At 40.7% G+C, this 20,738-nt stretch overlaps 1 protein-coding gene across 2 annotated transcripts in view; it reads left to right on the top strand.

Moving 5' to 3' along the window:
* The window catches only part of LPIN1 (lipin 1), a 40,543-nt gene that overhangs the window by 13,501 nt on the left and 6,304 nt on the right, over positions 1-20,738 (top strand). For both annotated transcript variants that reach the window (XM_065400976.1, XM_065400975.1), the window contains 11 exons: positions 769-898; positions 2,674-2,989; positions 5,240-5,333; positions 6,840-7,030; positions 8,201-8,294; positions 9,739-9,808; positions 13,287-13,379; positions 14,749-14,828; positions 17,383-17,527; positions 19,127-19,275; positions 20,352-20,438. In XM_065400976.1, coding sequence (XP_065257048.1) covers positions 769-898; positions 2,674-2,989; positions 5,240-5,333; positions 6,840-7,030; positions 8,201-8,294; positions 9,739-9,808; positions 13,287-13,379; positions 14,749-14,828; positions 17,383-17,527; positions 19,127-19,275; positions 20,352-20,438 — 1,449 coding nt within the window. The remainder of the gene's footprint in view (positions 1-768; positions 899-2,673; positions 2,990-5,239; positions 5,334-6,839; positions 7,031-8,200; positions 8,295-9,738; positions 9,809-13,286; positions 13,380-14,748; positions 14,829-17,382; positions 17,528-19,126; positions 19,276-20,351; positions 20,439-20,738) is intronic.

Raw genomic sequence — 20,738 nt, 5'->3', positions numbered from 1 at the left:
TAGTTGATCTAAGAAAAGGTTAAGAAATGACTTAGTCATGACAAATTCAGATTAGAATTAAAAAGCACATTTTTAATAGTGAGGGTAATTAACTGTGGGAACAGCTTTTCCAGGGATGTGGTAGATTCTTTAAATCAAGATTGGATTTGTATTTAAAATATATGCTCTAGCTCAGCCAGAAGTTATAGGCTTGATGCAGGAATTTGGGATGAAATTTGAGGGGCTTGTGCTATGCAGGAGGTCAGAGTAGATGATCAGAGGCATCCCTTCTGCCTTTACAGTCTATGAACCATCACTCATTAGTGGCTGATTTGACCATTTGTACTATTGACTACTGATTTTATTGCATTAAACAAAGATGACTGGTGATGCCACAGACTAGTAATTTACTAATTATCACTCTTTCTTCCATGTGTTTTTATGCATTGGATGCCCTCCCTGAACTAGTCTGTACCCCCGCCACCTTCAAATTCCTCCTCAAGACCCCGATGCCTACCAAAACCTGACAGCTTATTAATGGGTGCACAGAGAGCCAGTCTCAGATAGTTATTTTGAAAATGGTTTATCATGTTTCCACATCTTTGATTTGCTGCTGAGCTCCTTAGATTTCTGAACTCTTTGGGTCGTGACTGTTTGGAAGGTGCCTAGCGTATTGTGGCGACGCTTGTAATACAGATAATAGACAACAAAATGCTGCGTAATGCAGCTTGGCCTATGCTTTGCTTTTACTTAGCTGTTTAATAAGTACCATTTTGTTTTGTTTTCCAGTCCCTCAGGTTCACGCCCTCCCACTCCTAAGAGTGATTCAGAATTAGTCAGTAAATCTTTGGACAGGGGGATGCAGAAGAATAACCCACAAATGCACTGGGCCTGGGGAGAACTACCTCAAGCTGCAAAGGTATCAAACATCGCTCCTGTTTCATTCCTTCCAGTATCTACTGTGTATTGTTAATAGGGCATGTGTACATGTGGGTGCAATATTTCACATAGCTGATATACCTGTTTGATTTTAGGCTTTTACTTCATACAGGCAAATTGAAGTCAGGATTAAGAACTGAATTATGTTGAGTCTTGAAAGATGAGGACAAGAAATTAATATCTAATGAGATAGAGAAGGGGGAGCCAATGAAGGAATTCAAAGGGGGATGATGATGTGGTTTGATGGATGGGCTAGGAAGATCACTTTAAAGGCTGCAGTTGGGAAGGGCTGGAGAGGGCATTGTGGATTTTTGGAATGACTGTCCAAGAGGACGAGGTTGCACTGATTGACATGGGAGATGATGAAGATTGGGATAAGAGTTTAGCTGTTGGGGCAGAGTAGAAGGGTTGGATCTTTAAAGTATTGCAGGGGAAGAAATGGCAAGTTAGGGACTTGGCCTAGATAGGAAATATTGATGTAGGCAAACATTTCTGCTAAACGAGGAAGGCTTTGCTTGTAAACACTTTGTCTACAGAATTAAAGGTATTTAGTGTTGTTCATATTTGTTACTGACTGAAATAGAGAACATTCCTGGCCAAGATTTCATGAAGTGAGTAGTTATTTTGGGTGCCCATCTTGAAGTATGTTAAAGGGAGCTGATTTTCAGAAAGTTCTGGGCACTCACCTTCTGACAGTCAGGCCCTTTCAAGGTGTCTGCAGATGGGCACCCAAAGTCACCAGTTGATTTTTAAATTCTTAGCCCCACCTGTAACTTTGATTATAGATAGCGAGAGACAGCAGTGACTGAAACAACCAGGTACAAAAATACTGTGTCCCACTGCCCTATGGACAGATGATGCAGAGTAAAATTTTCAAAAGTGCCTCAGTGACTTAGGAGCCTATGTCCCATTGAAAGTCAATGAGACTTAGGTTCCAAAGTCACTTAAGGGTTTTTTGAAAATTTTACCCATATATCCAACTAAGAGGCACCTTTACTATGTCTTTGTAAGCATATGGATCACAACTGTTCATTTTATGTAAAGGAATAGAGCTGCATAACAGTGAGTGAGTGCTGAAGTAAATGCAGCGTTTGGCACTCAGGGTATGGCAGCATATGGTGCATGTCTAGCTGCTGCATAGTCTAACCAATAGGCTGACTCTATGACATGACAGCCTTGCGGTGCGTATGCCTTGAACGTTATCATAATCAAGACTCAAACTAAGATCCTGGTGGTCTGTTGGCAGCTGCTCTACTAAGCAGCAGCTCTACAGGGGGGCTTAGATCCTGGGCAGGCTAATAGGAGTTGTTCTTAGCATGGCTTCTCAGAGAATCACTCTTTGTATACCTTTCACTAGGAACCACCACTTTTATTGGAAGTGTTTGTTCACTAAAGTCCCAGTGTTGTAGCCATTCAGAGTGCAGCTCCCCTTTTGAAATCAACAAGAGTTATGCAGACAGAGCATCTATTTAATTGGGCTGTTAAGAACCAATGATTCAGCTAACTGAGGTTTCCAGCGGTAGCTGGTTTTCTTGAGAATCAGCTTTCAGTGGGCATGGCAACGATAAGTGTTACGGGCCCTATTTTGCTTCCTAGGAGATGTGGAATGCCTTTACCTCCCATTGAAATCAAAACCAAACAGGGCAGTGCAAAGTAGAGCTTTGTGTGAATAGACCAGGCTAAACTCTGACTATTTTGTGTCTCTCTTTTTCTCAGGGGCTTTCATTATCCTGATCTGTTTATTTTTTCTCCTAGTCCACTTCTCTACTCAAGGCAAAGGAATCCAGCATGGTGAATATAAATCCTTCAGAAAGCACTCATTTTCGGGTAATTCAAAGTGAGTCTGCAGAGGAGATAAGCAGCTTGACTGCTTTACCTGCCATTGGACAGGCAGCTGTTGCGGCTTCTGATGTAAATGACCCCGAGCCAGTGCCAGCTGAGATAAATGAACCAGAGATAGAGGCTCTAGGAGCAGCTGCACCAGCACTGCCTGCAAATGAAGAAATCAAACAAGCTACCACTTGCTTAGTCCAGCAAGCAAGCAAAATAGATTCCCCTTCTAGAAAGAAAGGTAAAGCAGTTTCTCCTGCAATTCTACGCATGTGATTTTGCACCTAGATGCCACAGTGATTAGGCTCTTTGTAGCCAGATGAACTAATCTATAACTTCAGAGCATTTCTGGAGAGACTGAAAGGAGAGCAATATGCCTTTTAACATAAACAACAGCTGAGCATGTGTGTGTGGAGTGGGTTTTTTAAAAGAGAGCTGTAATGACAGGGAGAGAAATAATTTTCTCCCCTGGTTACTGTATTTAGCAGATCTGTGCAGATAAGCAGGGTTGCAAAACTTGTACTAAATTCTTCCCTATTTCACAAACCCAGGGGTTGCAGAATTTGGTGATCCGAGCATGATACAGATTTCCCTTTCAGCTGTACCAATAGTCTGCTCTACAGCTGTGCCACACCACTGCTAGCTGGTGGAATGCCTCCACCTCAAAGCAAAGTTGCAACATGTCCTTTGCTTAAACATCATGCATGCCACAAAGCAGAATGGTCTAATCACACATAAGCAATTTCTGTTGTGTTCAGCACACACATAATCTTCTTCAATTGTAATATAACTGTGCCCATTTTATTCCTATCTAATTTCTAAAGATGATGCTAGATTGTTTTCTGATAAGGGATATAATCTCCACATGAAGTTTACGCATTCACAATATGTATTTTGATAGACCCCAAATTCTCCAGGGTGCTGGAGTCTTTACATGAGCAGACATTATTACAGACACATTTCTCAGCCAGTTCCCCAGGGGTTCCACGTCTGTGAAGGTCAGAGTGATAGAGGTGCTCCATCTAGTATGCAGTAATTTGTGCGCCTTCACTTCCCTTCCTTTGATTACTTGTCAGAAATTCAGCGAGTGAATTGTGTGTTTTGAGTAAAGGATGCAAACTGGAGGTCACAGCTCTGGGTAAGACCCTCAGGATTTCACCCTCCATGCAGTCACTCTTCCTAGAAGTGGCTACAACAAGAGAGCAAAGATGGTCCAGTGGTCATGGCACTGAGCTAGGACTTGGGAGACCTGTGTTCAAGTTCCTGCCCTTTGTCACCAGGGACAAGTCACTTAGCATCTCTGTGCCTCAGTTTCCCATCTGAAAAATGGGGACAATAGCACTTCTAAATGGACAGGGATGTTGTGAGGATAAATATATTAGAGAGTGTGAAGTGCTCAGATAACATGGTGATGGGGGCCATAAAAGTACCTAAGATAGGTTGATAGAATTTAAGGCCAGAAGGGACCATCATGATCATCTAGTCTGGCCTCCTGCACATTGCAGACCACAGAACCCCACCCACTCCTGTAATAGACTCATAACCTCTGGCTGAGTTACTGAAGTCCTCAAATCATGATTTAAAGACTTCAAATTGTAGAGAATCCACCATTTACACTAGTTTAAACCAGCAAGTGACCTGTGTTTTATGCTGCGGAGGAAGGTACAAGGAGTCCACTAGGGTCTCTGCCAATCTGGACCTGGGGGAAAATTCCTTCCCTCCCCAAATATGGCGATCAGTTAGACCCTGAGCATGTCAGCTAGACCCACCATCCAGAAACCTGGGAAAAAAAGTCTCTATACTAACTCAGAGCCCTCCTCATCTAGTGTCCCATTTCCAGCCGTTGGTGATATTTGCTACTAGCAATTGCAGATGAGACACAGGCCATTGTAGGTAACCTCATCATTCCATCTCCTCCATAAACTTATTAAGCTCAGTCTTGAAGCCAGTTAGATTTGTTTTACTCCCACTGCCCCCCTTGGAAGGTTGCTCCAGAACTTCACTCCTCTGATGGTTAGAAACCTTCATCTAATTTCAAGCCTAAACTTGTTGCTGTCCAGTTTGTATCCATTTGTCCTTGTGTCAACACTGGCCTTAACTTAAATAACTCCTCTCCCAGCAAAACCAAACCATTGTAAAGTTTTTTTTGGTCCCTCACTTGTTAGGTATCCAAAAGAGGTATCCAGGTTAGGTATCCAAATGAGACATCATGCGTAGCCGGCATTGACTTCAGTTGGAATTGTGAGTGCTCAGCACCTCTGAAAATCAGTCTTTTGGTGTCTCACCAAGGCATCGAAAATCAGTAGCCAGTTGTGAAACTTTTGGCCTTGCAGCTTTGTGTCATTGTAGACAATTGTTTTTTCTTTTAACTATGAATTGTGTGCACATGCTTTATGTGGTTTATAGCTCCTTAAGATATAAGGTTTTTTTTAATTCTTGTTGTGTATTTGGAAGACACCAATTCATTATTTATTTACTCTGTGTTTGACAGATAAACGAAGCCGGCATCTTGGTGCTGATGGTGTCTATTTAGATGACCTCACTGACATGGATCCAGAAGTTGCTGCGCTTTATTTCCCCAAAAAGTATAACAATTTATTTGGATTAGAATATATTAGTTAAATCTCCATCTTCTCCCATCAGATTCTTAGCAGGTCTCATTGTGCCAAGATTATAGGAATACCGGCTGTCAGTAACATTCAGCTAAATGAGAGTCTAGGTCAAAAAAGGATGTTGGGAAGGATACCTAAAATTATGCAGAGAAAAGATGTTCTTGAAACTTTGTAACAGATCTATACTTGTTCATAAGAAATGTGATAGAAAATGCTAAGCATTATATACTAATCTCAGACTGCTGTGCAATTTCCGTTAACGTTATGGGAATTATACTCATGGATCAAGGGCAGTATATGGCTCTTAGCATAAAAGATACTCTAAGGGATATATATATATATATATATATATATATATATATATATATATATATATATATATATGCAATATGCTTTTTACCTTGTTTGTTACCTGAAATCACTTAAAGTTTAGTATTATTAATATTATTATTTTACTCTAACTGTACTATAGTGATTGACCGTCTAGAAATACAAATGATAGAAAATTATTTTTGGATGACACTTATGATGCCTTTATTTACGAAAATGTGTTTTCTCCCCAAATACATCATTATCATTTTGGTTTAATTTCCATTAGAGTTTCTTTTAACATTTGTATGATCCTCTTCCCAGATCATACTATAGTGGTTTTGTTGACAGAAAGCCATTCAGCAACAACTAAAGTGAGAATAATTTGAATAGTATCTTTTTCGGCTTTCTTAAACATTGTCGTTGTTAAGGATGGAATATTAACATTGAAACAAAATTGTGGTAGATTGGTAAAAGAGAGAGATTGTGCTGCAAATTCTTCTCTCAAATGCCCTGTTATAACTCTGGAAGTCATTGTAACAGACAGAATTTTGTCCCTGTGTGTTCTAGTAAATAATGACTGATCTACACACAGATTTTGATCCAATATAAGTATTTAAGGGTGATTATTTTTTTACCAAAACAGTTCTATCAGTACAGCCTGTAGTGTGGATGCAGTTCTATAGATACATTATACTGGAATAGCTTATTCCCTTTCCCATAGCTATGTTGGTAGAAGCAATATTATACCAGTGTAACTGTGTCCATGGTAGTGGGGGTTGTACCTCTTTATACTGGTGTGGTTAAAACAGTACAACTTTTGTGTATAGATGAGGCCTGAGAAAGGCCACTAATTTGAATTCCCTGCCATAGAGAAGTGATTTCCTGTTATGCCAGAGAATCACACAGTTTAACATGCTGTTTGCCTTAGTGTGTGCTAGGGTGACCAGATAGCAAGTGTGAAAAATCAGGACGGGGGTGGGGGGTAATCGGCACCTATATAAGAAAAAGCCCCAAATATTAGGACTGTCCCTATAAAATCGGGATATCTGGTCACCCTAATGTGTGCACAATGTGGGTTTGGGCTTGTGAAGGAAGAGAATTTGGGAATGATACAGATCAGAAAACAATGAGGACTGAAAGACTGTTGTTTTTTTCCCCCCCCTACAGCGGTGATAATATTGCACATGGAAAGAATGCAAATGAAAATGGAGCACGGTCGGCCAATCAGTCCCCTCACTCTGGTGGAAGTTCAGGTGTTGACAGTGGTGTTGAAGGCGTCTCAGATGGAATAAGAGACTTGCCTTCAATTGCCATTTCACTCTGTGGAGGTCTTAGTGACAACAAAGAGATAACAAAAGGTACAGAATGATCCTGTGCCTTATGATTACATGTTGTTAGTCAACTCTCAACTCCTGTTAAAGAGGAAACAGTGCCCTCTTGTGGCTAGAGGTAGGAATTTAAGGCTGAGGGAGTATGTAGCTCTTCTCATTTGGATAAAAATGATGTCAGAAGTTCTAGGATTATTAATACTATATTACTGATTTTAACTTACTGTAATATATTTTGGAAATTACTGTATTTACAGGTTCTCTTCATGCAACAGTAATAAAGGGGTGCATTTGCCATTTATTATGCCTTTTACTGCAGTGTATAATTGGTAAATTCACAGCTGTCACTACCATGGACAGGTAGGATGGCCCAATGGTTAGGGTGCTAGCCCGGGACTCGGAAGGCGTAGGTTCCATTTTCAGCTTCGGCACAGACTTCCTGTGTGATCTTGGACAAGTCATTAGTCTCTCTGCACTTTGGTTCCCCATCTGTAAAATGGAGATAACAGCTCTTCCCTACCTCGCAGGAGTGTTGTGAGGATAAATACATCAAAGACCTTTAGGTGCTCAGATATGAGTCATGGGAGCCATTGAAATATCTAAGACTGACACTGGTCTGAGCACTGTTTGGAAACTAGAAGTTAAAATATTCCATACAGAGGGTAGTTTATGATAAAGTAGTTCTATTTATTATTTTGTTAATAATCCAAATAATTGTGATTCTTGAAGGCGAGGAAGGGAAGGGGGTGTTTGTCCAGGGGATGCATTTGCATTTTCCTCCAGGCCCTGCAAGTATTGATCAGGTTTCTGGCTGGGGCTGTAGCTCTTCATCGAGTCCATCAACACCTCTTCCCTAATTAGCCAGAGACGGTCACTGAAGAGGCACATCCTTACCCAGGAGTGAAAGGCCTGATCCTGCAATGTGCTGATCACTGTAGCTTTCATTGAGCACCTCCTGTGAGGAGTTAAGGGGCAGTCAGCAGCTCAGAGGAAATACCGAGCACCTTGCAAGATTGGGGCTCTAAGCCCTGTGTCCATAGTACTGCTAGTCTCTGCTACCCCTGTCATGAAGGACTGATCCTGAGCCTGAAACTTAGCTCTTCAGGATGTTTTAATGCTAGTTATGGGGGCGGGGGGTAGGCAGGCTGTCCCATTGCAAGTACTGTACTTATGTGAGTATGTTTTAAATATTTCCAACAGATCAGTTCTTAGAACAAGCAGTAACATATCAGCAGTTTGTGGACAATCCTGCTATCATTGACGACCCCAACCTTGTGGTTAAGATTGGAAATAAGTAAGTACATTTTAGCAGGCAAAAGTCTGGACAATGTGGGAAAAGCATTTGCGTGTTTTTAGTGCTACCCTAGGGCTTACACCAGCTGCACCATTGCTGAACAAATGGGTACTCATTTTTCTACTGTAGATTCACCCTGAGAGATTCAAAGCCAGTTACAGCTAATTAAGTAACGCTCTTTGAAATCCAAATTATAGTATTGAATGCAGACAGTGTTCACACTCAATATCTAGATTAAAAATAAAATAGACTATAAACCTTGCTAAGACATTCATTCAGTACCATTGAATGATGAATATTTATGGGGAAATCATGATCAGCCTATGGCCATTCTATATGCAGAGAAAGAACCTACATCCACTGAATATATTATTACCTCGCCTCTCTGCTGACTCATTGTGTGATTTTTGGACAAGTTGCTTAATTTCTTGCCCTGGTTTCCTGATCTGTAAAATGGGGATAATACCACTTACCTACCTCACAAGGGTGTAGTGAGGAGAGGACTAATTTGGGAAGGTCGGATTAGGAAAGGTGCTGGAGACCTCGAGTGTGGTGCTGTGCGGACCTCACTCTCATGGGCAGTTGGGTGGCATTGCTGTGGATTTAGCTTCCTAACTGCCATGGGAGTTGCAGGCCCTCAGCACACCACAGAAGAAAGTCAGCACCACACAGAACCCAAACCTGAACATTTGTACAGCGCCTTGAAGGCGCAATACAGGTGGCTCATAGAAAATGTAGGTCCCTGAGCTATGGTACAGATATGAGGAATGGATGAGAAATACAATTTCTGTTTGGGGCTTAGCTTTTCTTTCATGATCGCCTATGTGACTTCTCCTGTGGAATTGTGGTATAGTAAATATGGACTGTCCTTGTACTGGAAAAGCTTTTACACCAGGTAAAAGTGCCAAGACGAGGATAGGTATTTGGTCACCCTTTATAGCAATTCAGAGGAGTAGGGTTCCCCAGCCAGCAAGCCAGAGTCTTTAACCAGGTTCTTTGAATATTAAATAATAATAATTAATGGAGATATCCCATCTCCTAGAACTGGAAGGGACCTTGAAAGGTCATTGAGTCCAGCCCCCTGCCTTACTAGCAGGACCAAGTACTGATTTTGCCCCAGATCCCCAAGTGGCCCCCTCAAGGATTGAACTCACAACTCTGGGTTTAGCAGGCCAATGCCCAAACCACTGAGCTATCCCTCCCCCTGACCAAGTAAAGTCTGATGTTAACATTTTATTGGAACTTTGCCTTAATAAATAGGCACAACCAAAGTAGTCTAAGGTAGGACATGGATTTGCAGATCCAGATCTGAACTTCATGGCTTTATTCTTTAGTTTAAATACACTCCATTGCTTTAACTGACAGTGCAATTACTGTTAGGCTGTGAATTGGGATCGATGGTATTACAAAATGTAACAGTACACAAACTATTTTGATTTCTCAGGTACTACAACTGGACAACAGCTGCTCCACTTCTACTGGCAATGCAAGCATTCCAGAAACCTTTGCCAAAGGTGAGATTGAACATGAAAGTTGGGAAAGCATGAGCTGTGGCGTTTTTCATTTCATTAATTGAAATTAAGGAAGGCAGAGAAAGTGACTGTATTTTACAGAGAGTCTGCACATCAGTAGGAGCCATTCACACATAACCAGTCACATAGCTTGTGCTGACAACATAGGGCCAAATTCAACCCAAAATTAAGCGGGACTAAGGGCGTGTCTACATGGGAAGTTAGTGTGCAGGAAATTAGGCTGTGAATGTACAGCACCCTAGCTACTTCGCACTAAGTCCCATGGGGAATTAGTGTATTAAGCTAAAGTGTACAAAGGCACTTCTAATCTGCAGTAAGAGTGTGCACACAGGGAGTTAGTGCGGACTGGCTAGTGAGCTATAAATTCACATTCTGCCTTGCTAAGCTCTAACTTCCCTGTGTAGATAAGCCCTAAAGTTGGTCTACACTGTATTTATTTGCTAGCTTATAAAAATTCAAAAAATATCTAGAGGATTATAAAGTCCAAAAGAGGATGACCCTTCTTGATGATTTATCCTCCCCTTTCTCCTTTGATTAATATTCACTGGCTTGTAACCATAGGTTATATTTACAGATAACTGTGGGCTGTAATTGAATATTTGGTGTCTGTACCTTCTATTATGTCTGCAGAGAGTATACAGTTTCAGTAGAAACGGTTAATGGACAACTATTGCAGAAGTTGTAGCCCTTGCTTTAAAGTGTCAGAAAAGTAGCATGCATTCAAGCAGGGAGATTTGTAACTTTTAAAAGTGCTTGCCACAGTTTAGGGTTCATTGAGAGGACACTGTTGGGAAAAAGATCTATACTTAGATTTGCAATTTTGCTTTGCACACAAATGATGTCTTTGGTTTTGACCCATGTGAGTTCAAATCCCCTTAATGTCACTTTGAGTTTGGAATCTAAACTCATGCAAAGCCTCAAACTGACACTTACTGGGTACCACTGCGTTACTCTCGCCTTTCCGTGAGAATCATCTTAATCTGCAAATATGCCTGGTTCTAACATAACACTGTACATCTGCCCACACTCCATGTAAACTGTATGAGTTTGTAATGAAACACAAAACCAGGAGTGTGTTTTTTCATTGAAAACATTTTGCTAAGATCTATGTTTTGGTAGATACATTAGAAGATTCAGGATGAAATCCTGACCCCACTGAAGTTAATTTCACCCTTATTTTCCTGGGTTATCAATAAAAATATAATTCACGAGCACTAAATTCACTACGTTTGTTTTTTAAAACCAGTATTTACATTCCAAATGTTGGAAACTTTCTAGAATGAACCAGGCTAATCAAATGAGGCAACAGGTACTGAGCAATACATTAGATTGGAAAGATTTACTTGGGTGAACTATAACCCTGAAAATATTACCATCCTGCTTTCTATTACTGATCTTCCAACTGATCTTACTTATTTTCATACATATTGGTAGAGCTTTGACTTGTTCCAACAACAGAACTAAGTCATTGAAATGTTAAAGGATTTTATATTTTGTCAGAAGGGATTGCATGAAGTGAATGTGAACTTGGAGCTTTTGCAAAGGCATAGTTGATATTGGCCCCCATTCAGCAAAGTGCTTAAGCACATGCCTAACTTTAAGCTTCTCAGTAGTGCTGTTGAATTCAGTGGAACCAGACACATGCTCCAAGTTAGGCGCCTGTGTAAGTATCTTGCTGAATTGGAGCCATTACTCTCAACAATTCAGATTTTGACTCAAGCTGTTCCTCTGCTTTTTTGCATTTCTTTTAAAGAAGCCCCAAAGCTTATTTGCTCAGTTTTATCTTTCTGACATTTATCTCACTATCTTTCTTGAATACTGCGTGCAGATGTGGTCGCCCCATCTCAAAAAAGATATATTGGATTTGGAAAAGGTTCAGAAAAGGGCAACAAAAACGATTAGGGCTATGGAATGACTTCCATATGAGGAGCGATTAAAAAGACTGGGACATTTCAGCTTGGAAAAGAGACGACTAAGGGGGGATATGATAGAGGTATATAAAGTCATGACTGGTATGGAGAAAGTAAATAAGGATGTGTTATTTACTTCTCGTAACACAAGAACTAGGGGTCACCAAATGAAATTAATAGGCAGCAGGTTTAAAACAAATAAAAGGAAGTTCTTCTTCACACAGCACACAGTCAACCTGTGGAACTCCTTGCCAGAGGATGTTGTGGAGGCCAAGACTATAACAGGGTTCAAAAAAGAACTAGATAAATTCATGGAGGATAGGTCCCTCAATGGCTATTAGCCAGGATGGGCAGGGATGGTGTCCCTAACCTCTCTTTGCCAGAGGCTGGGAATGGGCGACAGGGGATGGATCACTTGATGATTACCTGTTCTGTTCATTCCCTTTGGGGCACCTTACCACTGTTGGAAGAAAGGATGCTCGGCTAGATGGAACTTTGGTCTACCCAGTATGGCCGTTCTTACGTTCTTATGCATTTTAAATGCAACAGTAAAGGGGAGCCTTCGAAAAACCTAATATAGTTAGAGAGAGAGATGGACACTGTAGCTGAACTCTGCTTCTCATCTTCCTAACCATTAATAGAACTTAGATTTGATTGTGGTTTGTCTTACAAGATCCCTTATCACCTACACAATTTTACACTGATCTTTGGAGAGGAGGGGCAAAATCAGGCTTACAGTGGAAAGCTCCTTACATGAGGAGAGGCCATCTTATATTTCTATTAAAATGTCCTTCTCCCTGAATAGTCCTATAGGCAGGTTGCAAAACACCGCTGACACCCTTGTAGTTTTAGTAGAGAGGCCAAGGGCTCATGGATGTGAAAACTAAATCCTTTCACCCTTGGAAATGATCACTCCATGTCATGGATCAGACATGTTGGGTGTTGAGTTATTGAAAGGAAGTATGCACTGTTGCTTTCCACACCGTATCTCTGGATAAATAACTTCAGAGTCTAGTCCTTGTCAATCCAACACATGTCATCACTAAATTAATATAAAAAATAGTAACACCACTTCTCCCCACAAATTAATGATAAATACAAATGTTAGTTTTCTTTTAGAGAGAGTAACCCACCATCTTGCCTTTTAGTTTGTAGCCTTCGTACCTGAGACCTCTTCCAAAAAACTGGTCACCTGTTTTTTTTATATGTTTTGTAACTTACAATTTTCACTAAACAACCTCAGATCAGACTATTATTTACCCATGCTAGACATTATACTAATGCCATTTTATGCTTTCTTTTTCTTTTTTGGTTTGATCTCCTTTTCTTTTTCCTTTAAAAACTCCTCAAGTATTCATGCTTCAGTTACTTCAGTGCAGTTCTGGATGCCATTAGGTTTTTCTTTTATAAAATTTATAAACCGACAGTATGTTTCCTTTTCTTCTGTTTATCCTTGGTTGAAATTGTGTTCATCATTTTCCTTTGTTTGCATGTGTCAGGTTGTCCCTTTCTTTTGTTCCATTATTTATGTTACCATCCATTTATCACAGGCCACTGTGGAATCAATTATGAGGGATAAGATGCCCAAGAAAGGCGGAAGATGGTGGTTTTCATGGCGAGGGAGGAATAGCACTATCAAAGAGGTAAGTTTAAAAAGCAGATGGAGTTAGTTTTGAGGTTTGAATCTCATGTATCTTACATATGCATCCTCCAGAGGTTGTGCTTCTACAGACAGTACAATACCCAGTTTGATTTAGGACACGCACAAGAAAGGCATTTAGGGCCTGATCCAAAGCCCATAAGTCAATGGAAAGACTCCTATTGACTTCAGTGGATAAGGCCCTTAGCTAAACATTTGTCTATTTCACTTCCACATTTGTATTCACTGCATCTACCTTTGGCAGCATAATCTAATAGATTAGTCAGGGACATGGGAACCAAGAAGTGCTGAGTTCTTATCCTGGCTGTGCGACTAACTTAATGTATGTTATTGGGCAAGTTACTCACCCTTTCTACAGTTCTGCATCCAGATTTGAAGGATAATGATATTTATTACTAGAGCTGGTTGGAAAATTATAACAAATGCTAAATTTGGATGAAAAAAATGAAAGAAATGTGTTTCATCACTTTTTGTTAACCCCCCTGCCAGCCCATTTTCCAACAATCTCTGGGGATTGGGTGCTTTAATTACATCTTCAAAGCTGTTTATGGACATTTAAGCACTGTGTAAGTGCTATAATAACCACTGTTATAATAACCCGTTAGCCATATTTAATCTCTAAAACTGCTAATAAAAATCTATCTTCATTTAATTTTTAAAAAGTTGAAATATCTGATACTTGAGAGTTTTCGAAGTTTACATAGAATAGTCATTCTTGTGAACTTTAGTTATGGGCTTCATATAATTCGTTTTTCTTGCCATATTTTTCTGCAACTTATTGAATTCTAAGAATGACTGCCTTCTTGGAAATGTTCCCTTGTAAACTGAGCTGCGACAGCTACAATTAGATAGAAAAGGCTTTAGTTAATGCTGTCCATTTGTTTCATGATAGCCTCATGTAACTTTCATTATTTGAGATGAAATTGTCAGAGCTAAGTCTGCCCAAGGTAGGCTTGATTAGTAGGTTTTATTAATGGTTAATGGAGTTTCTATGCAGTGAGTGTCTACAGGATTGGTCCCACAATTTCCACCAATTGTTGTCATTTGAAATCAGCTCTCTCTCTGTATCTGCCAAAGAAAACCAAATTTCAGTTTCTACTGTGGTTTATACTTGCGAGTATTCTAGTGCTCTGTGTAAAAATTTTCCTACAGTAAACCCTTGATTTTTTTTATCCTATACATGCACAGAACCAAGTCCTGCTTGCCTTTCTCACATTTATAGTCTTGGTGAAAGCAATAGGAGTACCTGCATGAGTGAAGCAAGCAGGATTGGGCCAATAAGATTATTTTCTTTAAATATTTCCTCTCTCTGTCTACTATGGAATTCACAACTTCTCATATCTGTGTTTTAGGAAACCAAGCCAATGCAAGATTTGAGTGGGAATGTGCTTACTACAGAAGAGGAGTCATCACAAATGAGCATTGCAGACAGGTGCGCAAAAAGAGGACTGTAGCCAAAGTAACTCTGGACCATTTAAAAATGAAAGCAGGATACGTCAAGTCTTTGAATGGCAGAGAGGGGAAGTAACGAAATCTGGTTGAGATTTGTAATCTGTTATGCTATCCTATCTCTATATTTGATCCCTTAATATTGGTGAAATTCACCCATGGTAAAATCCACTTCACCTCCATAAAGCCTAAGGAGATGAAGTGTGGGGGGATTCTATCCAGGGCAAGGTTGTGGGGCTGCAGTACTTTGATGAGCCTTTTCCAAATTTATTAAGTCTGTAGAACTGGACTTTCTTGTTCTGGCAGCTCCATGACTCTTTCTTTCTTTCTTTCTTTCTTTCTTTCTTTCTTTCTTTCTTTCTTTCTTTCTTTCTTTCTTTCTTTCTTTCTTTCTTTCTTTCTTTCTTTCTTTCTTTCTTTCTTTCTCTCTCCCCCTTATTTGTTAGCCCTTCTGTTTTCAATCCTAGCCAGATGCAGGAAGTTTAGAAGCACTACAAATAAGTAATAATCGGGCGGATGATCTTCCAAAGCTTTTTGCACCTCACTGAAGTCAAAATGTCCCAGATCCTTGTAATATCCCTTAATTTATGAAAACTTGCACAGTCTGACATCTCCCTGTTTGCTTCTATATACCTGAGGAGGCTCAGGAGCATAAGTCATTCCTTTCAGAGGGATTCTTATACCATCTCTCCCATGAAGGGGACAGGAAACTCCACAGCTTTCTATTACACCTTCCAAGGAGAAGCAGAAGAAGGGGTTTCAAAGTCAGTAGATCCTCTTAATTTAGGCAGCTCTTGTAGTATCCCTTGCTGGTCCCAGAATCTCCACTTAGGGAGGATTCTGCTGGGCCAGCATTAAGTTACCTGCTGAAGTCCCATGGGGATGAAGTAGCAGAGAGTAGCTGTCTCCTGCCTGGTCTCCTTTTTGGACAGCCCAAATCCCATGGAGGTGCAACCGAGTGGCTTACCATGGACACAGCAGTGCCCACTTCCGTGCTGTCCTCACTCAGATCTGCCAGAGCTGGAGAGAGGGCAGTAAGACCCAGATTCAGTTCTAGCTTACACATGCTAAATTAACTTGAGGCTTTTTGGAGGCTGACGTTGCAATCCAGGAGAACTAGCTGGAATGAGGAGCCACCAGTGCTTAATTTGTGCCAGGGCTTGCCAGGGCAGAGCCCCGGCACCTCTAGGCTTGGCAGTTCACAGCCCCGGCACCTTTGCTGCATCAGTTATGAATGTAAAAAAATTGCTTGAGCCCCAGCACCTCTTTCATTACAAATTAAGCACTGGGAGCCACCTTTTGTTTTGGAGACCAGATACTGGCAGGTTAAATGTGTGGCACATAAACTGCTGCCTCAATAACATACATTATCCCAAATCCACAAGATCCATGAGTGGATCTGAGAGGACACATTCCTCATCAGTGATGTTTGGTTCTGTTGTCCCTTACTTGTTTGTTTAAAGACCCAGCCTTAAAACAGTATTGGAATTTCAATCAGACTTCACTCCTTAATTACTGTTTTGTGTTTGAGTTTTAACTGACTTCAGAAACCAATCAGGAAGGATTTGTTGCTGAAAACCATTCTATGGTTAACAGAATATTGAGTAGCAAGCAGTTTTTAGGCCAGATATAGCAACCACAGAGTCAGGCAGGCTATAGCTTTAAATGCTGCCAATCTCAACAGGCAGTATTTATGACACCAGGGTCAGGACTTCCCAACAACATGCAGAACCCAGCTGTGATGGAAAAGAATGTGAACGGTGATATATTAAAGATCACATTGGCAGTATGTTAAGAATATTTGAAGCTACCACCTAATATGACAGTTCTGTTTACCATGAAAATTCTTTCTTCTGTGAAAAATTTTCCTTGACAGGTTTTTAAAAACAATTGTGGTAGGAAAAATAGTTTTATAATGATGTATACTTAAACTAATATCCTGCACAGGAACAAAAAGTTGGTGGCATTTCATTTTAACGTTTTGAGTAGGGCAATCCTGCCAAAGTTGTCAGTAAAAATATAATCCCATTGACAAAAATTGCTGCTTTCACAAAGAATGTATGGTGCAGGTTATTTTCCATTAGAAAGTTGCATTAGTCATGTTCTGGGTTTATTCTCTAATTGCTGAACTCTTCATAGATTAAATACATTATTTTCTTTCCTCTTTTATTTCCTTAGAATGAAACTCCTTTGTAGTTGCTCACATTAGCAATTTTATACATTGTTTGAGTTTTAAATGAGTCAACCTAGACTTAAATTACAGTCCGTTAACTTAAAGTGACAATACTAGCATATAGACAAGTGAATGACTTGAAGAACCCAAATATGAATAATGGAAGACATGCGTGAATGAGAATTCAGCACTTCATTGATATATTTCTAAAGTCATGTTGTAAATAACCTCCCAAGAGACAGTACTTAGAAGCAGAGAATCAATTGACTTATTCAGTGAGTCAGTGCTAATGTATTTTTAATGGATACCCAAATGCATTTACTGAGAGATGATAGCATCATTTTCTCTGTGTGTGATGTTCCAGATTAAAGGATGAATCTTCTTCAAGTGATGAAGACCCGAGAGCTGCAAAACCAAACATTGGGTCATTACAAACAAACTCAAGTCATCTCTCATTATTGTCAGGAATCAGTTACAAAAAGACCCTTCGACTCACTTCTGACCAGCTTGTGAGTTATTTTTACATATTCCTTCTGAAATATCATTTCTAGCACAATGCAGTTATTCAGGCTAGCACAGGGTTAATGAACTCTTAGTATTTGTGCTGACTACTAGGCCTTATGAAATTTAAAAAAATAGCTTAATGTTTGAAGTAAATCTCTTGCTTAATGGAAAAGGTGTTGTATTGACAAATCAGGAGACTGAGGTCTTCCAAAATGGCAGCCTACAGTTAAACTTTGAAGTCTGCATTAAGACACCTAAGTAAGGGACCTGGTTTTCGAAAGTGCTTAGCACCCAACAGTTCCCATTGCACCTGTCAGGAGTCTGTGTATGTTATGTGTCATGGATGAAATTCTGTACTGTGCCTCTAGGAGGCGTGGCACAGAACTGGCATCCCAGGTGTGGATGTGAGTGGTTTTGAGGGACCTTTGTACCCTCCCTATCTGGGCTGCCTTTGGGGCTGGAGAGAGGCCCTGGGAATAATGTAGACAGTGCTGGGGGACTGTCTAAGTTAGGGCAGCCTCCCTGAACTGTTTGATGGCCTGCAATGCCAGGAATCACCACAGTGATGTGTGCTATGATCCTTTCCCCGATACGTCCATCTGACTCCACTCATGTCCCCAGCATACCTCCTACGCCAAGTTTTGAAGGGAGTCCTCAGAGGACAGCCTTATGGCTGTCGTGCACAAGAAGAGTCCTCCACCAGCTGGAAAGGAAGTGTTTAAGGCTCCTTTATGCTGCTCCAGCTCTTTTACCTGGCTTAAAGGGGCCAGGCGCTGTGTGTGTGTGTGTGTGTGTGTGTGTGTGTGTGTGTGTGTGTGTGTGTGTGTGTGTGTGTGTGCACTTGCATACACACACGTGTGTGTATATTTCTCTTCTCTCTCTCCCCCTCACACATGCGCGCACACACACAAGATAGCAGCTTCTAAAAGAGCTGTTTATGAATTTAGTGTGACCAGGACCATATTAATTTCAGTTCCTCTGCACAGAGGTGTTGTGATTAATGCTGATAAATAAAGCTGTTGCTGTTCAAGCCCAGGGCATTAATATTTGATTTGGAAAATTTGGCTATTTAGGAAAATGCATTTTCTCACATCCACACACGCAGCTAATTAATTTTCAGAAGTAAACACACTTGTGGAATACAACATTAGGCAGCCCACCACTCCCAGGTGGCTAAATGAGAGAATGTTCCCTGTAGTTGGCAACAGGTCTAGAATTTGCCTTAAGAAACAGATATGGTTTATTGGTCGTATTCTGTAACAAATTGAGAGTAGGGATATTCAAAGCCAGCGGGGCTTATTTTTCAGACGCAGTAGTTTTGCAGGGGCTTGAAGCCAAATCTGTTTTTTGCTGCCATGAACACTTCAGGCCATACCGTGCCACTGATTGCAAGGCAGAACTCCTTATTGCTTTTAATTCAGCTTATGAATCAAGGGCACAGCATGGCCCTTGCAGCCAAACTCTGCTTCCATTATTCAGTAGATAGTCCCATGACAGGAAGGGGATTAACACATGCCTAAGGAAATTATCATCCTCCCATTTGTGTTTATACTATTCCGCCCATTTCACCTGCACAGTTTGATCTTGCTAATAACGTTTCACAGAAAAGTCTAAAGCTCAAGAATGGCCCTAATGATGTGATCTTTAGTGTTACGACACAATATCAAGGCACGTGCCGCTGTGAAGGCACCATCTACTTATGGAATTGGGATGACAAGGTTATTATTTCTGACATCGATGGAACTATCACAAGGTAAGCTGACAAATGGGGCAAGATTTTACCTACGTGGTAATATCTCTTTCAGGCTCAAAAAATCGTTATTGACGTAGGGTTGTGGGAAGGGACCATCGTGTTCAGGCTTTGAATTTTCATGTTTAACCTGCTTTTCCAATGAAGCAAGAAATGTAGGGGGCTGCTATTACATTGACTGGATTGTTAAAGGCTGGTATGTGCCATACTGTTGATCTGTTTGTTACTTACAGGCTTTTCTGTGGTGCTTATCACAGTAGTATCTGTGCACCTCTCACACATTAATGAGTTCATTGTCGCGTCACATCTGTGAGGCAGGCTGGAGGGATGTTCATTCTGGTTTTAGAGATATGACAAATTCCAGAGCTAATCCAGTGGGACAAGGCAGTGTGATGTAGTGGACAGGACACCAGAATAGGAGTCAGGGGATCTGGGGTCTATATCTGCCACTGAGCTGATTGGGTATAAACTATGTCACTTCACCGCTTTGTGCCTCTGTTTCCCATCCCATCACCATGGTACACTCTGTCTTTTCTCTTTGGATTGTGAGCTTGTCAAGACAGGGACTGTCTGATTGTATCTGTGCAATCCCTTTCACAGTGGAGCCCTCTGTCTTGGTTGGGGCTTCTGTATGCTACATAGCATAAACAGTAATACTAAATTAATTACACTTACAATGGGGAATGCCACTGGAACCATAAAGCTATTTCCCCCATTTTATAGATGGTGAACTTAGGCCCAGAGGCACAGATCCTCAAGGGAATGTAGGTGCCTAACTCCCAGTGAAATCAATGGGCACGAGATGCCTTTGATGGTCTGGGCCAGAGGGATTAAGCTATTAGCCAAGGTCACACAGAAGATCTGTGCCATATCTTGAACTGAAACCCTGATCTCTTGAATCTCAGGCCAGTGCATTAGCCAAAAGACTATCAGCCCACCCTGCTAGCCAAATGAATGCTTAGGAGGGCATGTATCAGTACCACCCTTTCCTTAAAAAAACATTTAAAGTTGCTTCTGCCTGTTCTTTGGAAGTTATTTCTTGCAGTGCATTTTCTCTGTTTTTCCCCATCTTTATTCAGGTCGGATACTTTAGGCCATATTTTGCCCACTCTTGGCAAGGATTGGACGCACCAAGGGATTGCAAAGTTGTACCATAAAGTGAGCCAGTAAGTATTCAGCAAATCTCTTTGTGTTAATTTCTCTCAATTTAAATGCAAAACCAGATGCCTGTTCACAGCTCCAGGTGTCCTAGCAACTGTTTACAAGAATGGTGAATATAAGAAATGGGTAAATTACACTCACAACAGGAAATTGGACAGGATAAGTAGGATCAGGCTAAATGGTGAAGGACCTTAAAAGTGAGGACAAGAAGCTTGTGCTTGATGCAGTGATGAAGGGAGAACCTGTAGAGGGATGCAAAGAGCTGATGGAGGAGGGAAGGTTGATGGCATCAGTGTCAGAGAAAA

The sequence above is a fragment of the Emys orbicularis genome, chromosome 3, assembly GCF_028017835.1.
Source record: "Emys orbicularis isolate rEmyOrb1 chromosome 3, rEmyOrb1.hap1, whole genome shotgun sequence".
Lineage (NCBI taxonomy): Eukaryota > Metazoa > Chordata > Testudines > Emydidae > Emys > Emys orbicularis.
The sequence above is the reverse complement of the archived record's forward strand: the minus strand, read 5'-3'. Positions and strand labels throughout refer to the sequence as shown.